Here is a 22,551-nt window from a genome sequence, read left to right as displayed (position 1 = left end):
AACCTGTTAACAACAGTAAGGTGGGTCAAACTAACTGAACTTTTTTGGCACAATATTTTTTGGCATATATATAAAAAATATAAAAGTCAAAAGTTTATTTATATATATATATATATATATATATATATATATATATATATATATATATATATATATATATATATATATATAAAAAACATTAAACTCTATATGCTGTTATTAGAATTTTGGCTGGAAGACATGATCATGGTTTGCATATGATATTAAAGTTGATGCACATACCCATTATGTGAACATGATACTCTGAAGGCAACAGAAAAATTCAGGAACAATTTCAGAATACTCACAGGTTTTAACTCCCTGTTTATCACCCGATTGACCTATCAGACTAAGTACAAGAACAAAAATAATGTGAGTTAGGCTCACTCTGAGTTGCAGTGAGTTTGTACACTTAGCTGTTCTACAGTACCAAAAACAAACTTGGTATTTATAATACTTCCTGGCTGGGTTATCATAATAGAAAACAAGATGCTATCCATCTCTCATTTCTCAGTTGTTAAGATACTGAAAATAAGTGTTGAGCAAGTGACCACATTTCATAGGATGTGTATAAATTGTACAGATCTATACGCTTACATGAGTCGTTTAAGATATCACTAGCACGTCTGTCAACGTTACTTGGAACTCAACTCGACTCATAACCTAAAACATGCAAACTGCTAATTTTTGAATACATAGCGCCCATGTGACGTTAATCTCGCCATCCATTTCAACACGTTTCTCAGGCGAGTGAGCCATCTTGTGGTCTAGCGAAATAGCACACCAACTGATATGCGTAGGGTTTGTTGTGTGCTACACATCATAGGTCTACAAAAGCATTTTCGAACTCCTTATATGGTCTGAAAGCGTATTGTAGGCTATGAGATGATGCATTTGAAAGTTTAGATTTTAAAGATTTACAGCTTTACAGTTCCTTTAATACACAGATTTATAAACGTATAAAACAATAATCCCACAATTATGCGTGGCAAATCTCCCCACTCTTAATAGCGAATGATCACATGGCGTGTAACTGCACAGATTCTCCGCTAGGGGGGGCGCTCTCCAATGCTATCTTGAGTGCGTGTCGGAGCGCTGCGCCTCCTCCGGCGACTCCGTTTAGCGCTTTCTGGCCGATGAGACGTGGCTGCCGCTGGAAAAGTCTTTCCGCTTCCAACACACAGAACCTTCCGGGCGTTTGCGCCTGCAGGCTGGGTCCACCTCAGCAGCCCCTGCCGCTCACAGGACAGCTGGATGGCAGGGACAATCCGGAGCAAACGTTTCAAGGACCTCGACAGGGCGAGAGAAAACCCCTGCGGCTGCTTATCTGTGGAACTGTTGGGGAGCAGCAGCTAGTTGCCAAGGCTTTAAAACTTTGCGCATGTTGGCTGAGGAGTAGTTTGCTTTGCGACCTAACGTTGTTTAGTTCTTAAACGAGAGTTTTGTTGAGCAACGGTGTGTTGGCAGCTGGTAAACAAGCTAGCTGGCCTAGCTAGCAGATCTTCGGCGCACAGACATCCAGGTTGTATCCGGTCTTCTTGTTAACCTTATTTTTCTTACGCAACGTTGTGGATGAAATCGCATGCGAACTATTTGAAGCCTCTCGAAGTCACTAGGTTAGTGGAGTAGTTTTTTCTGTTTTGTTTTTTGTTTTTTTTTGCTTCCGTCTGTAGTTAGATTGTTTAAGCAGTCTTGCGAGGGGCCTGGTCAGAGTTCAAAATAGCTATGAGACATCGGTATTGATTTAAGTCGCCACGTTGTTGTCTGGAAATTTAGCTTGGAGGTCTAGCTAGTTTAGTGCAGCATGGCACCGCCGCCTTTTGCTGGTCAGTATAATTCGGCAACAGTGCCTGCGTTCAGCAGCGCCATTGGAATAATGCATTTATCATTTAGAAAGCTCGGTAGCTGAATTACCTAGTAAACCTTATATTTAATGTACTGAATTGTTTGGCGTTGCGTACGACGCGACAGCATCAGAGGATATCGATGCAGTTGAAGTTAATAGATAAGCCACATTTACGGGGGCTGACGGAATGGTAGGTTTTTAAAGTTTTCTGTCAGGATGAAAGTTCGTGTGGACCACCTGTATGGAGCTTGTACAAACGGCAAGCTCTCCTCCATAGCCTGCGAAACTTAAATTAAGTATTTAGTTATTTGGCATTTTCACTGCATTCCATTTCACAGGGTCCCTATAAGCAGTACTTGTACTCCCTACATACAGATCACATGTGTGACAGGGTAGCTGCGGCTGGTTAAGTCCCTTCATTTGGAATGCCCTCCACGCAAAAGACTTTCTGAACCTCTTGACAGCTATTAGACAACGGAACTGGCCGTTTTCACTCCCATCTTTTCTTTGTGTAGACCAGATCACAGGAAGTTTGGTATGTGCCTTTGGCCTAGCATTGACTGCCATCAAAATACTTAAGGGCCATCAGCTTGAATGTTGAGAAAAAAGCTTATGTAGGTTTTACCCAACATAAGGAAGACCTGTTTTATGAGGAAGGGGAGAAATTCTAGACAGTCATTTGCTGTACGTTGGCATGTTATTTGTTGGACACACTTTGTCTATGTACGTTATGTGCCCTGAAGTCCACGTTACCTTAATTAGACACTCATTTGGATTTTATGGCTCTGGAATGAACTGAGTTTTTCTTTAGCCTCTTTGGCCTCTCATTAGCAAGAAACTTGTTTTGAGCTTCCTACATTTTAAAGTCAATCTAACTTGCCTTTTTTTTTTTTTTTTTTTTTTTTTTTTTCCTTCTGCTACCTGAAACTTTGTGTGAAGACTCCTTCCTCCCTTGCAGTACCTTGCATGTGGCTCACGAGCACTCCACAGAGGTCTGGCCTTATGAGGACCGGACCCGGGAGGCCCGTTTGGGCATTGGGTGCACTCCTGCTTGTCGCAGCCCTGCTGGCTGTCAGCTCCACTGCCTCCTCCAGCGGAAAGAAGATGGCCCAGACGGTGTTGGCTCACGCTACGGCTGCAGCAACTGGCCCGGGGACCTGGTGTGCCGAGGAGGTCTTCGGCTTCCACAGCCTGACTACGCTGTTGTCCGGAGAGGGTGTAGATGTTTGGCTTTGCTCCCTTGTAGGCTCCATTGCTGTAGGCCTCAGTGGGATATTCCCCCTTCTGGTGATCCCCATCGAGGCTGGTGCAGCTCTGAAAACCGAGGGTAAGATGTGACTTCATCTTTGCATCAGTAGTTCACACTAACCGATTGGTCTTCATAGCAGAGATGTTTCATTTGCTCTGATGCACATCAGTTACATCGGAGGCGTTGTGTTGTCATTTATAAGATACAAAAATGATGCAGTGGAGGTGCCCTTCAAGATTAATTCTTGACTGTAGGACTAGAGGATGTCTTTTTTCAAGTTATGAAACTGAATATCATTCACAAAATGAAGATCTCGTCCGGTTACAATTCTCAGTAGGCTATTATTATAATATTCACTGAAGTTATTGGATAGCACTAGTAGTGAAAAACAGGAGTAAAATGACATTCTCAGGTGTTTTTTTTTTTTGTTTGTTTTTTTTTTTTCTCTTTTCAAACTGTGTAATACGTAGATGTAAAAGAATGCAGGTCCGTCTGTTATGATAACATTGACAGTAGGCCTGCATTATTTTGACTGAAATTTATCGTTGGAGCGTGTGATTGATTCACGTCTTGATTTATTATAAGGCCCACAGGACGCTTGTCTGAAATGTTGGTAATTGGTCAGGATGCTTCACAGCACACAATAAATAGTCTTGTGTTATTGGCATGTTTTGGCCTTCAGCACAACCAGTATTGCAATGGCCAGTATTGTATTGCCAAAACAGTTACTAAATGAGATATTGTGTTGCCCTGGTTGCTCTGTGGCATCTATTGTGAAGCACTGATATTGGCCCTTGCTTCTTAGTTTTCACCAATGGGATTACTGAGCTGGGTAGGTAATGAATTCGAAGTCAGACAATAGAAACCAGAGCCCTTTCCCTGTGTCCTATAGCATATGAAAGAGTAGATGCGAGTTGTTGGGGGGGGTTTTTGTTGTTGGTTTTTTTTTTCTCGAGCTACTGAACTACTAGAGACTTGCGCAAGTAAACTAAAGTTTGGTCAGTTAAGAGCATCTTTAACTCATGCTTACTAATTAACCTTATATATGAATGTTTGTTAATGAATTATAATGAAACTTGTGTTGTTTCCATCTTAAATCTGTTTTGATATGATGTCCAGTATCAAGTGTGGTAGCTTACATAATCAACTCGCAATTTATTGTATAACTTCTCTACAATTTTATATATTCAGAAATTAATTGACTGACGCTAACTTGTCTTGTTCTCTTTTATTAATGGCCTTTAAAAAAAAGCAAGATATGCCTGAATGCTGGTGTTCAAACAATGCAACTGCATTTTGAAATGTTTATTATTGTTTATTATTATTTAATTATTTTATTATTAAAATTGTATTATTTTATTATGCATTGTTTGAACATGCATAATAAAAGGAACACGACATCATCCATTACCACGATGCACATTGTCATATTTCTGCAGCCCAATGAATCGTGTCACGATGCATTGATGCACCCCTAACAAGCACTTTTAAAGTATACATTTAGCCGACAACTACCCTTAGGTCACTCATGCCAGTAAAGGTCCTTGGTACAGTCTGCCAGCTGATTTTAAAGTACAGCAATAGTGACAAGAGTAGTGTATTCGAATTTGCAATTAAATCTTAAATGTGTGGCAGCTTTTTACAGATGTAGAGTATTAATAATAAAGTGCTCATCAGTGCATAGACACACATCTGAAGCCATTTTTTTTTTGAGCCACTGTTTCCACACCTGTCAGCTTACACAGATCTTTGCATTGTGGTACAAATGAGTAAGGACATGGAAGAATTTATTGAGCAAATGATCTAGCAGTGGCTGCCTCATTGCTTTCTTGGGTCTGTTTTATGGAGCCTGACTGAGCGACTAGTGCTTTCAAGTAGGAATGGTTTTGGGTAGTAGCACAAGTCGTATTTCATGTGAGGAGGTACAGAAATAACTCAACATTCTATGCCACGTACTTTTTAAATGGTTCCATTACTCCTCCTGCAGTAGGAAATTGAATGTGGTAGAGCTAGCTGGAACTTACTGGTGACCTGGAGAGAGCTCTGAATATGAGCACATGACCTTGACCAAGTTGTCTGATTTAATGCTTCTGCCATGTGGCAGCTCTCTCCTGCATCCTCCACCCCCCCCCCCCCCCCCCCGCAGTACCCCAACGCATCCTGTGAAGAAGCAGAAAAGTGCTTAGGGGACCCAGTTGTTCCAGAAATATTTTTAAAAAATCGAATGATGCCAGATTCTTCAGACACATGATATCTTTGAAGTTAAGCAACTAAAATCAAACTCTAAATATGAAACCGTAAAACAAGAATATTCGCATGCCTTTGTAAAGTCCCAGAGTGTTTTAGTTTGAAGTGCTGAAAGGCCTGTTTGTACCGATGCTCCCTGTCTGTGTGGATCTGCCCCCGGCTCAATATTATAGCTGCTGCCGTTGGTTGTTATGACTGCTTTAACCAGCTCTAGATTCCCACAGTGCTGCACGGTAGTGGAGCGTTCGGCCGTTAAGCCGAAGTCTAGTGCTGACGGCCAAAGGCCTGACTTTTAACTGTGACTCATTTCTTTCTTCAGCCGGATGTCAAAAGTTGAAGAAACTACTGAGCTTTGCGATTGGTGGTCTCCTTGGAGATGTCTTCCTCCACCTTCTCCCTGAAGCCTGGTCTCATATGTGCAACAGTGGTGAGAAATGCACTCCTGCTTTCTCTCACACTTTGTCCTCCTCTTTAACTATTTATTACTTCCACCCATGTCTCTTTAGTTTAGGTCTTCTTCCTTTTGTGTATCTCTTTGCTTCGATCTGGTTTTCCATTTCCACCCCCGGCCGCCCTTTGAAACAGGACCGTTCATCCACCTGCTTTTATCCTTTGTTCCCCTGGGCCTCTTCTACCCTCTGCTGCTCTTTTGTTGTACCTTATTTGTAAAGGGTTTGTTATTAAAAGCAGTGGGAACACGGTACACGACACTGCCGACCTGTTTTCACGCCGAGCTTTCCAGGTGTTCTGTTTCAGAGATGGCATTATAATATATACGTTTATCTCCAGTTACGAAAAAGTAAAGACTTTTTGTCCTCCTGTCTTTTCTAGACTGTTTGGCTCTGTGGCAGTGGTTGTTGGTCAGCCGGGTGGTAAACGCCGGGTGGTAAATTCGCTAATTCTCAGCTGCGCATGTGTCTGATGTTTGTGCTTTATCTCTCCACGCTTAGATGAAGGTCCAAAACACTACCGCACACAGGGTCTGTGGGTGGTCACAGGCCTCCTGGCCTTCCTCTTGCTGGAGAAGATGTTTCCAGATGAGGAGGTCCCTGCCGAGGCTGTTGCCATGACCCGGGTAAACAACGTGAGTCTGCCTTTCATCACTGAATCGTCTTAAATTTAAATCTAACACTGGAGTTTGAAATTGTCTATAGTTAATTGAACAGTTTGTAGAACTCTTTGCCCAGTCTGTCAGCACAGCCTGCTCTTATAGAGGGAAGGTGGCAAATTTGTAGGTTCCAGACTTCAAAGACTGATTGGAATAATTCTGGGGTAGAGTATCAAGATGACGCAGGAGATTTGTTTTGTTTTTTGTTTGTTGCATTAGCGTACAACCATGTACCAGCACTGCCTAAGAAAAAATATTTGTCTTTTTTTTTTTTTTTTACATATTTTCTGTGATTTCTTGCAATGTACTATTTTGGTAGTGTTTACAATGCCTTACCTTGTTATTGTTTTAGTTATGTTAGTTTTTTAATACAAGCTTAAACTGGCAATGTCATGCTATGGTTTACCAGTGCATACCACATAGACTACAATGCAAATGTTGTTGGCATATTCTCAGTGATGCATTGCGTTATCTGACCTCATGGTGGTGTCATGCCTGTACAGAGCAATCATCACTACCTCACTTTCCCTCCTGAACAGTTTTTGCAGAAATGTTGTGCCCACAAGGTTCATAAAGGCTCATCTTCAAGAATAATATTTCAATACTCCACAGCAGTGGAGTTTTTAATGGTTATTTTCTGCTTAAACTTTAATAATATTACTGTGTAACTGTCTTAAGAAGAAAGCAATCAGAAGGCTGTAGCCCTAAGCATTTGTTTTTGCACTAACAAAAATGTCCCCTCTCCTGTTGACCGTGGCGAAACCGCAAGCAGGTTTGATGTTCTAATTAACACAGCGGGCGTTATTGTGGCATTCCGTATGCTTGCACCATGTGCTCCCCTACCCATGTGCGGGGCATGTGTAGTAGAAAGAGTGTAGCAATCTCCAAACCCAGAAAAAGCCTCCCTGCCATTTAAAGGCTTCCAAGAGGTGCTTTTATAGCCGGTTGCTTTCAGGGTGTTGCATCAGACCTGGCCCGGTGCTTGCTTTGATTTACATCTCCTGCAGGGCTCTAAGGATCGTGTCGGCCCAAAGCCTTGGAGCCGTTTCGGCTTGCGGCTGTCTTGCTGTCCCATCAGCCCACCCAAATGCGCTTTCACCAGTGTCCAACGCAGCCACGTGGTTTGAGCGGAGCTGGGATTTGCATGGCTGATCCGGTCTATCTTCCCTCACCAGACATCCAGGATCAAAGCTGCCGCCCCCTTCCTAGCGCTCCCGTGTTCATTCGCTCTGATTTGCTCGTGCTTGCTCTCTGCCGCATACCTTCTCCCTGTGCCTCTAGTGTTAGATCTGGGTTGGATGTCGAATAGTTCAAATGTAAGCCTGTGCTGCCTGCATCGGATATAATTCTTTCTTGTCTAGCCTCTTCTCTCACAGGGGAATCCTAATGAATGTGTTGTCTTTGATCATTTGTCTGTTAGATGGTCTCTCTTCTTCCTCCCCGCCCCCCCCCCTCCGCTATTTTTGTTGTTGTTTTAAGAGAACCCAAACCCGCATGGCGTTCTGCTCCTGGATGAGACCTAGGAGGTAGATTGGCATCCTGGCCTGAATGTGAAGGTGGTTTAAAAATAATATCTAACAGGAAGCAGCTGCAGCCCAGTGCACCAGCAGACAGAAAGGCCACTGGAGTCAGTGGTGCCAGCCAGCAACCGCGGTGGAGAGAGCAGAAGTGTCTAATTCCAGTCCTCTGTAGAACCACAGAATTCCGTGGCTACTGAGAGGTCTCGGAGAGATTTCGTCAGCGTCCTCCAGCAAACGTTGATCATCCCTGGACTCCAGACCATTTATCAGCGTTCAGGGCCCTTTGAAGTCATAGCTGTCTTGCTCTTTCTTCAAAGAATGGAGGATTGGGGGGGTGGGTGAGGAAAATGGATCACTCCAGTTGTCAATTCATGACCTTGAGCAGTCAGCAGTAGCTTTCCTGAATCACTATGGAAAGGCCGGCTATTAAGTTTGTCACACATTATATAGAAGCATAAAATGGTCACTGAAAATGTAGACCGTTATCAGTTCAGGCTTAACTGACCTAGTAAAGTCTGTTTTTGTTTTCAAGACACAATTTGCCCTCAGTGATCGGCTGGAAGTTAAATGAATCATGGAATTGTTGCATTGCATGACATGGTGGTAGCATCTCGTGTTTTTTATTCTGCCCCAGATTCCAGGACTCTTCTTTGATGTTTAATGCAAGAGGGAAGCAGATGTGTTCTCGTCTTTTTTTTTTTTCCTCTTTTTTTTTTTAAATGTGTGTCATGGAATTTCCATAGAATTGTCAGAAGAGCTTCTCGCTTGTTATTTTTATATATGTATATATACACACACCCACCAGTCTGTATTTTTCCTTTTTTACACATTTTAGAATAATAGTCATCTGACCTAGGAAGGAGTAATACAAATGGAACTATTTAGTGAACAGGAAAAATGAATGCCATTCAAAACTATTTTACATTTTAGATTCCTTAAAGAAGCCACCCTTTTGCTTGATAACAGCTCGGCACACTTGGCATTGTCTCAACCAACTTCATGCGCTAGCCAGCAGGGATGCATTTCTGCCGGTCTTAAAGGAGTTCCCATGTATGCTGGGCCCTAGTGTGCTGCTTTTCCTTCACTCTCCCAAATGTTCTCTGTGGAGTTTGGGTCAGGTAACCATGGAGGGCGGGTTGTCTGACACGGCACTCCATCACGCGCCGTTTTGTCAAGCAGCTCCTACATAGCCTGGAGGTGTGTGTTGGGTCATTCTCCTGTTGGGTCATTTGCCCAGCAAAGCGCAGACAAGATGGAATGGCGCGTCACTGCGAAATGCTGTGGTAGCCATGTGTGCCTTCAATTCCATATAAATCACCAACAGTTTTTCCAGCAAAGCACACAATCGCACCTCCTCCACAATTCTTCACAATGGGCACCACACATCCAGACATCATTCATTTACCTTCTCTGCATCAGCTAAAGACTCGGCGGTTGGAACCAGAATTCTCGAATTTGAACTCATCAGACCAAAGCATAAACTTCCACTGGTCCACTGTCCTCCCACTGTGTTCCTTAGTCTCTTCTTATTTGTCTCCATCAGTAGTGTTTTCTTGCGGATTCTTCCATGTAGGACTGATTTGTGCAGCTTCCACTCATCTGATTAGTCGATACTTAGATTTTTCTGCTTCTTGAACTCATGAAAACATTCGATTGGACTATAATCTGAAAACTTGTTTCTGTAGAGGTTTCATATACATTTTTCCTCTTAACCTTTCATGCAGTCTTCCACGATGGATCTCAGTCGTGACTGTTTTAGATCTTCACAAATAAATGGAATCTGCTCCAACAACAACTCTGAGTCCAAGCCAAAGGCTGACCTCAGCTCTCTCCCTGGGACGGAGAAGATCAAGGTGAGTGGGACCATGTGGCTAACGGTGACTAATAGGGATGACCTGCCAAGTATGCAATCAGGCAAAATGTTTGGACGGGACATACAATTTTCACCCAGATTTTGTGTGGAGAGAGCAACACTTGAATTCTGTGGAGCAAAAATGCAATAATTTCCTATGTTCACACCAACTAAAATGACCCCAGAAAAGTCTTAACTATTCATTCATTTTGAGGAAATGGTATAACATTTTTGCTCATTGGGTAACAATTATTACTTATTTTATAAAATTGTACTGTTTCACTGTTGGATGTATGTGACTGTATGTGTCTTCTCCCCAGACGAGTGGCTATCTGAACCTTCTCGCCAACTGCATTGATAACTTCACCCACGGCCTTGCAGTGGCAGGGAGTTTCCTAGTCAGCCGGAAGGTAGGAGAGCTCAGAGATTAGAGACCTGCTAGCACTCATTTGGACTAATTAGTACTTACTGTGCACTGCTTGAATGCATTAGGTCCACTCTAATTAAAAACCTCTCTTGTTCCTCAATTAGCAGTACAAAGATTGACGGGAGGGATCCTGATTTGTGGTCCAGCTGTGCCACATGCCATCTGTGGCCAGTGTTGCTCTAGATCACAGTTGGTTATGGTTGGGGGTGGGGGTGGTGCTGGGGCTGGGGGTGGGATTCCTCCCTCCAGTTTCCTCTCACAGTCCCAAATCTTGGAGGCTGGGTCAATTTGGCTAGCCTAAATAAGTTGTCTGTGTGTGTATGAGTGAATGATTGTGTATGACAGTATGTCTAATAAAGTTGTTGTCGTGTGTGTGTGTGTGTGTGTGAGAGTGAGTGTGAGAAAATGATTTCATTGAATGAATGAATGAATGAATGAATGTGTCTGCATGCCCAGTGGTGGATGGTGCTCTGTCCTGGGTATTGTCTTCTCTCCCCTGCCTGCACCTCATTCAGTCCCCCAGGGGGCTGAAAGTAAAAAGTGCGCGATTGGCTACCTCTTCTTACCAGTGTGTGGCTGGACGTAAAAGCTGTGTGTTAATTGTAAATCGACTTTGGGTTCCTTGAAAGGCGCTATATAAAAATAACTTGATTCATTCACTGGCTGCTTCACATGTGGCCTTTTCTACCGCATCACTACACCTCCGACAGTGCATGTAATTGTCTGCAAGGTAGCACCACTTGGCCCGGTGCTCTAGTTTAGAAGCATAGGTAGCAAATGCCTTGCAGTCTGCCTGATTTAACTAGGAATGGATTTGGCTTAGTTGAAAGAGTAATGTGGAAAAGGTCTAGATTTACCTTATCACATCTCATACCATCAGTGAAAGAAATGTAAGAGAACTTGTCTGGGAGGGCAAAATCCATCCCCCACTTTTAGATTACATGAAGCCATCATTACATCGTTTTTACCTGCCTGCCACACAACACGTGATGAGCCTCAACAGGCTGGCAGGAGAATGCTCAGTGGTACATCCTGTCATGTGACCATACAGAAGTCTGATTGGCTGGTATGTCCCTGCCCCCTTTTCTCCCCACTGGGAATGCAGTCAGTATTCTGGAGCTCTGGCCTGTCACACAGCTGGAATCTGAATGCCTATAGCATCTGTGCTTTTATTTGTGTAAAGAAAACGCCATTACAGAGTAGTTTATTTTTAGCCATTACAAGAACACATTAAAATTACTTGAACAAATTTTATGAAAATGGATTTATTGTAAATTTCTGTGGTATGGTCATCCATAACAAGGGGATCTCGGTGTTGAGCCCAAACAAATGTAAGACCTGTCTCCTTGAGTTTCCTGCTGAAACTCATTAACCAAATGCCTTTTGTATTTTAATGTTACAGGCTGACTATATTGAGTATATTTTTTAAAGCATCTCCCTGTGAATGCACAAATTTGTAGAAATCAAAGCATTTTGTATTTTCATTTGTTTGGGGCATTATTAAGTAAGTGTGTGCCACACAACTGACTATATTTCAGGGCTTTGATGCTAGTAACGGATGCAGAGTGCATATAAAACCATACAAACGGAACATTATGAACGCTGAACGTTTTGCTGTTAGGGGCCTTCTCTTTGTGTTTTGTAGGGGATTAGAATAGAGGAGATTACTGTAAACGGGTGCTGTCTTGTACTGTGTAGTATTTATAGGACGGCTGTATTTTGCCTCCCTGAAGTGGGAATGGTCCAGGTGGAGAACCATACGGCTCCCAGCATGGCTGCAGCAGTGCCCTGAGCGCGTGGCATCCAGTTGATTTCCTCTCACTCCCATACATGCACTCTTGTGTTTGTGCACTGCTCTCGTATTGCTAAAGGGCTCATAGAAATGGAATTTTAGGCCTCTGTCTCCGGTCTTTTTGTGAAATAAAGCATGCCTTGAGGGATGTTTCAAACAAGTGTTCCGTTTCATCTGCTGCTCACCCTTATGTACTGACACATGGTCAGATATTTAATAAAGAATGCCTAGATTCATGTGTGATGAAATGTAAAGGTTGGGTATGTCTGAGAGAGCTGATGGGACAACCTTCTCTATTGCGTTGGCAGGTTGGGTTTTTAACCACCTTTGCAATCCTACTGCATGAGATTCCCCATGAGGTGAGTGTGTGTGTCTGTCTCTCTCTCTCTCTCTCTCTCTCTCTCTCTCTCTCTCTCTCGGATTGAGTGATGGACTCAAATGGTGACAATCCTGGTTAGAATGTTGTTAAATAACACATTCTTCACAAAACTTTGATTTAATCTCATATACAAATTCAGTTTTCTAGCTTTGTTGTCCTTTTATAGACATTGTAAATGTCCTTGTAAGTCAGTGTAAGTTGGGCAAGTTCAGTTCAGTGACATCAGTAAGACCAGTATGAAGTGTGTGTCTGTGTAAAGGTGGGAGATTTTGCCATTCTCCTGCGTGCGGGCTTTGACCGCTGGAGTGCGGCCCGCATGCAGCTCTCCACAGCGCTGGGGGGTGTACTGGGTGCATGTTTCGCTCTCTCCGCCCAATCACAGCAAGGGGCAGGTGAGTGACCACACCCACTAAACAGATTTGGAGTACTTGTAATTATGCTGGCGATAATACAATGATGTATACATTTGAAATTGTATATTTTGAAGCAAAGAAATTGGAACTCTTGTCATGACATAAGAATTACAATGCTAAGATTTGCAAAGCTCAAAGCCAGGTCAAAGAAAGGACATGACTCCTGCAAATTTGTATTTGAGTGTTTATCAGGTGTTGTGCTGAATTCATACTCCCTAATCAAATCTGCCCTCCCCCGTGTGCACACATATCACAGTGGTCTCAGTCCCTCGTGATATTCTGGTTTAGGTAACTGTTAATATACAGGTTGTAAACACACCACCATCATGATGGCATCATGTGTGAATGATAAATGCATGTCATTTAATATTGTGAAGATGGGTTGTTTTGGTTTTTGGGGGGGTTTTTTACTAAGCCAAGCGCATACTTGCATGTATGCATGCATGCATACATATACTGCCAAGATTATTTTTATCATAACAGTGATGTAACTTTTGTGGCTCGCAACAGTCAACAGTTGGGTTTAGGTTGTCTAAAACACTCTACTTCTCACCCCTGAAGGCAAATGGATTCATTGCAGTCTATGGTAGGCCTATATTTACCATAACAGTTTTCACACTGACAGTCTTGTTTCTTCACAATAAGTTTGCTGTTGTGCATTTTTTAATTTATGGTCTTTGTTGATGAAGAAAATGGTGCATGCATGCGAGGGGAGTCTGATTTTGTCAGGGAGCAAAAATTTGGCACACCAACACCTGGGGGAGCAGTGTCCCTGCGCTTAATGGTTTTGATGTTCTTGCCAGCATGACCCTGCTGCAAACTCGCTTCTTGTTTCTTTTTCCATCCTGAAGAGAACGCGACAGCATGGATCCTCCCCTTCAGCTCAGGAGGCTTTCTCTACATCGCCCTGGTCAACGTGGTGCCTGACCTTCTGGAGGAGACCAACCCCAGGTATCGAGCCTGGTCAGGCGGGTTTAAATTAAAAGCTAAAACATCTTTAGGGCTACAGAGAAGGCTGTCTCACATACAATACCATCATCTAACATCTGAATTTTATTACCTAACAAAGCTTTGTGTTTAACATCATCTCTGATCCTCTCAGGCACTTATTGCTTCAGATTCTCTTGGTCTTCTGTGGTGTCGGAGTCATGGCCCTCCTTTCTGCCATAGCAGAGTAGGACTGAACGAAAGCAAGAGCGCTCCATTCAGGATGGAGGACTGATGGACAATGCACTCCACTATTTATGCTTTAAAGCAGACTGAATTTAAGACTGACCTCAAACAGATGAACTGAACATTTTTTTTGTGTGTGGGGGGGGGAGAAGAGATCCTTTATTTTGGACTTGAAAATGGGTACTATCAAGATGAAATGTCGGTGGCAATACACTAGTTCAAATGGTGTATGTTGTGCCAAAGACTTGATTTAACCTGTCATTGTGTGTAATCATTCTATCAAGCATTTATTAATGATCATTTTTGATAGTTTACCACCATGCTTAATGTTCAGTACTCTTTGTTAGAAAAATAATGGCAAATTTGAGAAGTCATAAGGTGAACCTACTAATGGCTGTTGCATCGTCGTGCACATAAATGAACCAAACTGGTGGTTTTTTTTGTTTGGTTGGTTTTTTTTGTACAGAACCTGTCCACCAGCACTCTGTGCAGATAACATTGGTAAGCCCACAGAACTTGTGAGGATTTGGAATTAAAAGCTTTAAGCTTCTTTAAACATCTGTTGCACAATAATGCATCCAGCCTGGGTATGCTGATTACAGAGGTACTTGGAGCACAGAGAGAGTACTGTCCTGACTGTCTGCTTTCTCATCAAATCTGACTAAAGTGCACTTGATTTTCATAAACAACCTCAAATATCCACTGTTTAAGCAGCGCATGCATACACAGACCAGTTTAATCACGTGTGCTGTATCCATAAACTTAGATTCATCAGCCTATCCAGCAACCATAAGTATGTTAATGTTTTGTGTTTTGTTTTTTGTTTTTTTCCTACAAGTATTATTCCACTACACATATTTATAAAATCATGCTGCTTTACTTTTTGCACAGTGTTAGATTTCATTAAGGCTATGTCATATATTTGTCATTGATTTATGCTCTGATGTCCACTACATCCACTTCGGTTCAGTCTTACTCTATGGATAGATGTAGATCTGATGCAACTATGCAGTTAATATTGCCAAATGACATTGTTTCAGCCTTATTACACATCACCAGCTTATTCTGTCTGTTGGGGCCTTTCAGTTTCTCACGGTCATGGTGCAGAAGTGTCAAGTCACAGTGAAGATTCTACCGTGGAACTGATCACCTGTTCCACTTTAAAGTTACAAAACATATGGCCTTTCAATTAAATGTGGCACCATATTGTACAATCAAACCAAATGAATAAAATTGGACTAGCTGGCACACTACAATGCAATGTTACTCAAATGTGTGTTCTGAAAATGTTAGGAATGGGGTCAAAAGCATGCTTGCATAAATGTACATATTCCAGATAAGAGCTATTTATTATATAGGAAAGGTCCTGTGTAAAAAAAAAAAAGAAAATGTCTAGCTTTTAAATGTATAGAACACTCCCAGCATTGTTGAAATGAGGGGGAAAAAATATTTTATTTTTACTTGGTAGTATATATTGACTTGATAATAATATACATTTTTCAAAATAACTACCTGGGTCTTCATTCTCTTTCTCATGTATTTCTTTCCCATAGATGTTTTACTCAAATACTGTAGTCTCATATTTTACTGAATGCATAGAACAATATGACTAAAAAGTAATAAGCTTCATACAAAAGTTGCTTGCTCTCTTTCTCTTTCTCTCATTCATATATATAATTTTATTTATTTATTTTTTTTCCCCTTGTGCTGTCAGAATGACATATGGTTTGTGTACCTGGCATGCATGTGCCCAGAACACCAAACTGCAGGAGTGCCGTTCAGCGCTGTGTTCATGCCATCCTCTGTTTCTCGCAGTCTGGGCCTGAACTGTCGTATGGAAAGCGGGAGGGTGGCATCGATTGTGTGTTCGCACCCTGTCCAACTTTGACAGTCTGTTTGGCAAGGGATGGTTGCCATAACGACTCCCCTGTGGGAAGCCTTCCTTTGTCAGCTGCCCCAGAGAGGCTTGCTGCGTATGGGAAACTGCCTACAACTTTCATAGGCAGGCTGCACTCTTACAAAGCATGCCTAATTGCAGGCATTCACTCCCAGCAGCAGAGTTAACCGCTCTCACTAGTGCCTAAAGCGATCAGTTTCTTTCTAGATCATATCTCACATTGCTCATGCTGGATGCAGAATTTGTAGAACTCTGGAGTGTACTCCCTTTCATATTGAAAATGGATTTGGTTAAAGACCTGCTGTGGACTTTTCGCTCTGCTTTTCTCCTTCCAAAACCTAGCTTTCAAGCTGTATTTATTCTTGTGATGGATGACAGCTTTGAATGAACCCTATCCATGAATCCATTCCGTCTGCACTGCAGACTTTAGTCATTTCACTGCACTTGCACTCTGATTCAACTCACCAAGGGGTGAGTTTAGATGTAAAATGGGTATGGGTGTGTGTGTGTGTGTGTGTGTGTGTGTGTGTGTGTGTGTGCGCGTGCATGTACGCGCTGGTTAACAAATTTGTGTAGTGCAGTATACCAGGAGAAAGGCATTGGGGAAGGCATACAGTAAGTTATACAAATCACCCACTTTACTGGAAACAATTACTTATAGCTATTGCATATAACTCTATTAATTACTATACACAGTTTGTTGCCATCCTACAACTCTTTATCAATAGTTCCAACAGTGATACTGACACTGTAAAAGCCCCAGTGACCCTTCAGACTCTTGTACCAACGCAATGCCTGCTACCATTCCACTACTGCTCTGTCAGCCACCATAATGACGTCTGGTCAACAGTGGTCCTGACCAGTAGAAACTGGTCACCAGAAACTGACCAGTAAGGGGGGGGGGGGGGGGGGGGGGGTTGGTAAATCTGAGCATGGCAACCGATGGACTACAGTCTGTAATTGTACATGTTTTAAAATGCATGTATAATTAGGTGGCACTTACAATCGGTAGATCTAGGTGTAAGGTAGGTGTTTCTTAAGTGACTTATAAATAAGCTAAATTTCTTCCATGAAGGTTGCATTTACCCTGCTGTTTGACTCTTTGGGCATTGTGTTTTTAATTTAATTTTAATTCAATAACTACCCTTGTTATTGAATTGATTATTCTGGGTTTATGTAAGTGTAAAAGCTGTGCAGTTACCTCAAAATAAGAACTTGAAATGCGGATTGCTTGAATTTAGGTTGTGGTGCTATTGGAAAGTGAGGCGTGGTATTTGAGATAATTAGAGGGACCGAATTTTGCCTGGACTGGGTGCACGGGCTGGGGAAGCAAGGAGACGACAAAACAGTGTAATGGCACGAGAAGAAGGCATGCCGCAGTAAAGCTGCAGTATTTAATTGCTGTTCATATTTCCAGACATCTAGTACTTGGTATATTAAAGTCCCTGGTTCCTTTCCGCGTGGTGAAGTGGACTCCTAAATAGGGTATTGCAGTGGAAATTAATCTTTCATTATTCTACAGTTCAAGCGTTGGCACCACATACATTTGATGGCTGCTGTTATACTTACTGCTTTTGGGAATATTTCAAAGCAGAAATCATCCTGTGCGTAGGCGGGCCGCAGCGGCGCCTTCAGCGGGTTTCAAATTGAGTTTCCCTTGAGCTGCTGCACATCTTGAGTTTTTCCGTTATGTTGGTAATGCCAGTGCTAGTCTCTCTGCTAATGGCAAGAAGATTTAGAGGAAATTAATCCTGGCATGACCGTATTTTTATTTTGACTTTTCACTTAATTCTACTCTATTCCTTTCCTCAGAGAAGGGAAAACTCATGAAAGTGACGCATTTGATTACACATGTATCCTGTGAAGTTCCAATGAACAACTGCGAGAAAACGCAAGTTCTTACTATTAAATAGTCTACTATACAAACTAGATTTGAGCTTTGCACTAAATGCAAGTGAAGGGGAGTGTTACCGCGAAGCTGTTTTATCTGTAGCACCCTGCGTGATAACACAGGCTATTCAAATGGGTCAGTCGCAATACCCTACTTCACTTCTCTTTTTCTTGAGGCATTTGATTAGTTGCTTCTTTGCCCACTGAAGCCCAAGAGGAGAGAGAAAGCATTACACCCTCCAACTGTTTCTCGGGACTGGTCGTGTCGATCTTCTCCTCTCCTTCTCCTCCTCTCCAAAAAAAAAAAAAAAAAAAAACACCCAGAACGGTCGGTGAGAGCAAAACGCATCGCCACAGCAACAGAATACCCTCAGCATCGGGCGACACTCCGTGTCCGTCATGTCCGCTTCGGAGAAGTACGAGAGGTGCTGAGTGTCAGATTTGTTTAGCTACCTCTCACCACGGAGCGGCCGTGCGCCTGTCTGGGCTATCCATCGAACGGAGAAGATGGCCGCCATCAAGATTTTAACCAGCGCGGGGCTTTTCTTGGCGTTCTGCTCGCTGTGTTTGCTGGCCATGGCTATCTGCACAGACTACTGGTACGAGACGGATGCCCGGCGGCACCGGGAGCGCTGCAAGAACTACGCCAACAACCGGAACGACCCTGGCTACATTTACATCTCAAATCACAACCTGCCCCTCCAGATGCCTCCAAATGGCATTGAAGCAAAACCGGGGCCAGTTGCGAAACCACTACCTCGTGAAAGGCGGCACCTCGTCGCCGCAGCATCCACCATGGAGTCTCACTGTAGCCGGCAGTACAATTCCACCATCTCCGGATTATGGAGAAAGTGCCATCGCGACGGCTTTGACCTGGAGACAGACGATCTTATATACAAAGGTGAGTGTTTGTGTCGGTGCACATACAGCTAACTATAGTAGTTTACTTAATATATTCAGTTCGTTTGTAAGTCCTCGTGTAAATAAGGAGGATAAAATATTAAACACATTTATTGAACATGTCCTACATTCAGACAGCGCTTCTAACAGCAGACCCTAATTTCTTATTTCAAAAATGGCCTACAGTTCTGGTTCTGCCACCTACAAGTCCTGGTCAACATCATGCTCGAGGAAATCGGTAGCCTTAGTTTAGGATGTTTAATTCTAGCCTAGCATAAGTCCATGTTTAATTCGTTTGACTCTTTTTCCTGGACGCACTGGCAAAAGTCAAATGGCACTTCAGTCAGTGTGTAAGTAACCGTAACTGTGTCGCTGCCCATGGTGCTGATTCCTGCTCCAGCAGGCAGTGCGGCATGAGCTCATGTGCGATTGCACGTCTTTCGATTGTGTTGAGAGTATTTGCATATGTAAGGAATGCAGCCATGAGATAATAAGTTATAATGGGTTGATGGCTCACACGTCTCTGCAGGGAAGAGAAAAAGGAGCAGAATGAATTATTTATAAACACACAGGGAAGAGGCCACACAGAAAAATCACAGCGCACCGTCTTCAAGATCTTGAAGAAACACGGTACAATGAAGCCTTATGCAAGATAACCTCATGCGTCTATCTTATCAGCAAAACACACAAGCTGCGTGTAGAATAGAATTGTTCAAGGAAGTTAGTAGGATACGGTTACTGAGAACCCTTTTCCAGACAACAAAGGCATCACGAAAATATCGACTGTTTCTTCGCTTCCATATGTCAGAAATACAATACATCTGAGTCTCAAAAGGCAAGTAACAGTCCTCACTCGATAATTAAAACCTTTATTTGCATTTCGCCTGCTCACAAGCATACATGCTATGCTTTATACAAAGCTTCAGTCTATGGTGTTTAGATGTCGGTAGCAGCTCCATTCTGCCCAGGCTGCCAGGCGCGTGCTGTTCACGTGACGCTATGGACATGAATCATTTGTTCCGTGGATTGCCCCAGTGTCTGTGGGTGGCTGTATAGATTGCCCTAAATGCTGAAGCTGTGACGAAGCGCACTACCAATCCAGCTTGAAAGAGACGAATGTCAGGATTACACCTCTCGCCGATTTATCGCAAGGCGCACATTTGTCTCACTTGAGCTACAGTGCTAGACATGGGAGAGCTTTTTCTTTCGCGTTGTTGGTCCCGGGGGCGAGACTAGCGGCTTGTTCTGAACGGATTAAATCGTATCCGTGTTATCTGTTATTAGGCCTATAAAGGCTTTCAGCCGATTTCATAGGCCTACTGACATTTGCTGGTCTTTTAAGTCTATAGTAAACACAAAAAAAGTTTTTTGGGCAGTGCAGATAAGTACTTTGGGAATGAGATGAGGCTTCTGAGGTTACAGCAGCTCAGAACCAGGCAGAAGTTATTTTATCACTGTAATTTACCCCTTGTGTGGACAAGTAGGTGAGCTAAGAATGATGATGTAGATCTTTCCAAAAATGGGGATTTCCAAAAATAACCAAAGAGAAATGGACATTTCCAAAGATTTGTGCTTAAAACCGAATGGTATATGCAAATCAGTATGTATGTGAATACGAGTTGGTAGAGGTTTAACATAGTTGCACATTTTTCCCAGTACAATCCCCCAATAAACCAGGGCATTGTTATAGTGCTGCAAAGCAATACACAGAACACATGCTCTGTTCGAGTCGTGTTTGACTCTTAGTATCTCGTAAATGAAAAATGTTTCTAGATATATTGCTTTAATAATTGATTGTAGAGTGCTCATTCACATCCTGCTTTGTGTAGCAAGCTTTGACCCTGACCTAATATTGATGCAAGACAAAATGAAGGCTAGCAGCCTGATTTTGCTCCGGCACGATCTGCATATGTGCTGCACCTGGCGTTTGTCTGCTGAGGTGGCATTTCTCTGTGCAGGACTCGTGAGCCGCCACGGCAAACCGAAGCAGTTCAGCCCTGATGTGGGAAAGAATCTGCGGCTTTAGAACTGATCTAGTCTCAGTCTTTAGAATGTTCTTAAAATACTGATCGCTTACCGCTCTGCGTCATGCACGCTTATGTTCTTCACTTTGTTTAGTCAGTAGTAAAGTTTTTTAAAAATGGGGTTCAATGATTATAGAATAAAATTTCCGAAATGATCTGTTTTTTTTATTACATTAAAGCTTCCTCCTCACTAATCTGCTGTTTTTGTGATTCGTGTTGGAATACAGTAAAAATCATCGCAGTGTTGCGACTGTCCAGAACACTCAGTTGTGTCAGAACAATTAGCAGTACTGTCTGTAAAATAACTACATAGTCCTCATGGGATATGGACTGCTGATTGATTTCCCTGTCATGCGGAGCTGACTTGTGGCTTAGAATTGCTTCCTGTAATGCATGATGGTGACTAATTGGAGCGATTTTCTCACTCACCTGCTTGCTTTAGCGTAATTAGACGCTGATCAGTGAGAATGGCAGTCTAATCCACTATATCACAGCTGGCTTGGCTGAGATGCTGTCTCTTTGACGCTCTGTTCTCTTCTTTCTCTCCCCCCTGCACAGACTCCCACATGCAAGGCAAACATCCTGATTTATGTCATCTGTGACATTTAGGATGATTCACAATGTCTACAGAGCCGAGCAGATGCTCCTCCGTATTTTGTTTAACTTTGCCATTTTGTCTGATTTGGGTATTGTGTATCCTGCTTGACACAAAGTCCTTTCCATAATGTACATGATGATCATGCTTTTTCATAATGGCCATTTCAAGTTTTAACAAGGTCATTTTGAGCCACAAAGTCATCGTTAAGGGTTTGTTTGTTTGTTTGTTTGTTTGTTTGTTTTTGACAAACTCTAACTTTTTTACCTTAATATAGAGAACTGAACCTGATGGAAGCGCTCTCTCCACAGACTATATGTCATTATTCCATGTCCCACTTTTGTTTCACCTTGGCTCTGTTACACCACCCCCTGCAGGTCTGATCCAGCGATGCACACCGGTGAGGTACCACTACAGCTCGTCCGTCCTGCCCAAAAACCTCCCGGTGAACATCACCAAGACCATTCGGCAGGATGAATGGCATGCGCTGCGTGAGTCTTACACAGCCCACCCTACTGTCTCCTATGCCCCGCCCACTATCTCCCCCTATTAACACGTTCCCGACTTCAGCCCAAGCAACAGTGCTTCGATCACGCTGAATGTAATTATAACCACGGAGTGTAAACATTGCTACGATGACTACCCCCCCAAAAGCAGAGCCTACCGATATTTACAATAGGTGTCCTGTTCACTATATTTAGTGACCACCTGTCAGTGGTAGGCATATAGACTAAAACACAACCTGAGTTGTATGGGTGAGGCTTTGGCTGGTGGTGGTGTGGCGGCAGTCACAGTGGACGGCGCTGGTTTTCTGCAGATCTGCGCAGGATGACAGCAGGCTTTGTGGGCATGGCTGTCTCCATCATCCTGTTTGGGTGGATCGTGGGAGTGCTGGGCTGCTGCCAGCAGCATGATCTCATGCAGTATGTAGCGGGACTTCTCTTCCTCATGGGAGGTGAGCACACGTGTGTATGTGGGAGGGAGAGATGCAGGGAGGGAGACGGCAAGGGCGAATGCTAAATATAAGTTTTTAATGTTTGGATTGGATGGGTGATGCTAAATGTTCATTTTTCTCTATTTCACTGTCAGATTATCTATGTGTTACTACGAGTGAGGAAACTTGTGCCTTTAGACTTTGCTGTAGTGCCATTTAAATCATAATGCTATGATTGTAGCGCCATCTAGTGGTCTAGATGTGGTCTAGTCAGACCAGCATTTGCT

General features: G+C 42.8%; 2 protein-coding genes across 9 annotated transcripts in view; both read left to right on the top strand.

Moving 5' to 3' along the window:
- Positions 1-1,117: 1,117 nt before the first annotated feature.
- Positions 1,118-15,532, top strand: slc39a13 (solute carrier family 39 member 13). Of its 7 annotated transcripts, none has more exons than XM_027017676.3 (10): positions 1,118-1,540; positions 2,823-3,191; positions 5,680-5,787; positions 6,311-6,444; positions 9,713-9,841; positions 10,161-10,250; positions 12,368-12,418; positions 12,698-12,830; positions 13,703-13,802; positions 13,954-15,532. In XM_027017676.3, the coding sequence occupies exons 2-10, from the start codon at positions 2,831-2,833 to the stop codon at positions 14,027-14,029; spliced, it is 1,182 nt and encodes a 393-aa protein (XP_026873477.2). In that variant the 5' UTR covers positions 1,118-1,540; positions 2,823-2,830; the 3' UTR covers positions 14,030-15,532. The 7 variants fall into 7 exon arrangements, with proteins under 7 accessions (XP_026873477.2, XP_035376703.1, XP_026873478.2 ...); XM_035520810.2 differs by having other exon boundaries at positions 1,118-1,634; XM_027017677.3 differs by lacking the exon at positions 12,698-12,830 and adding an exon at positions 13,413-13,437 and having other exon boundaries at positions 1,118-1,634; positions 2,804-3,191.
- Positions 15,533-16,860: 1,328 nt separating this feature from the next.
- tmem276b (transmembrane protein 276b) overlaps positions 16,861-22,551 on the top strand; it is an 8,689-nt gene continuing 2,998 nt past the window's right edge. The window contains exons 1-4 of one of the 2 annotated variants that reach the window (XM_035520726.2): positions 16,895-16,946; positions 17,988-18,712; positions 21,708-21,821; positions 22,148-22,285. In XM_035520726.2, the coding sequence (XP_035376619.1) occupies positions 18,319-18,712; positions 21,708-21,821; positions 22,148-22,285 (646 nt within the window). In that variant the 5' untranslated portion in view covers positions 16,895-16,946; positions 17,988-18,318. Of the gene's footprint in view, positions 18,713-21,707; positions 21,822-22,147; positions 22,286-22,551 lie in introns of both variants that reach the window. The other variant, XM_035520725.2, reaches the window with a different exon arrangement.

Source organism: Electrophorus electricus, chromosome 23, assembly GCF_041902795.1.
Source record: "Electrophorus electricus isolate QZ-2024a chromosome 23, ASM4190279v1, whole genome shotgun sequence".
Taxonomy (NCBI): Eukaryota; Metazoa; Chordata; class Actinopteri; order Gymnotiformes; family Gymnotidae; genus Electrophorus; species Electrophorus electricus.
This window is presented reverse-complemented; position numbering and strand designations above follow the sequence as displayed.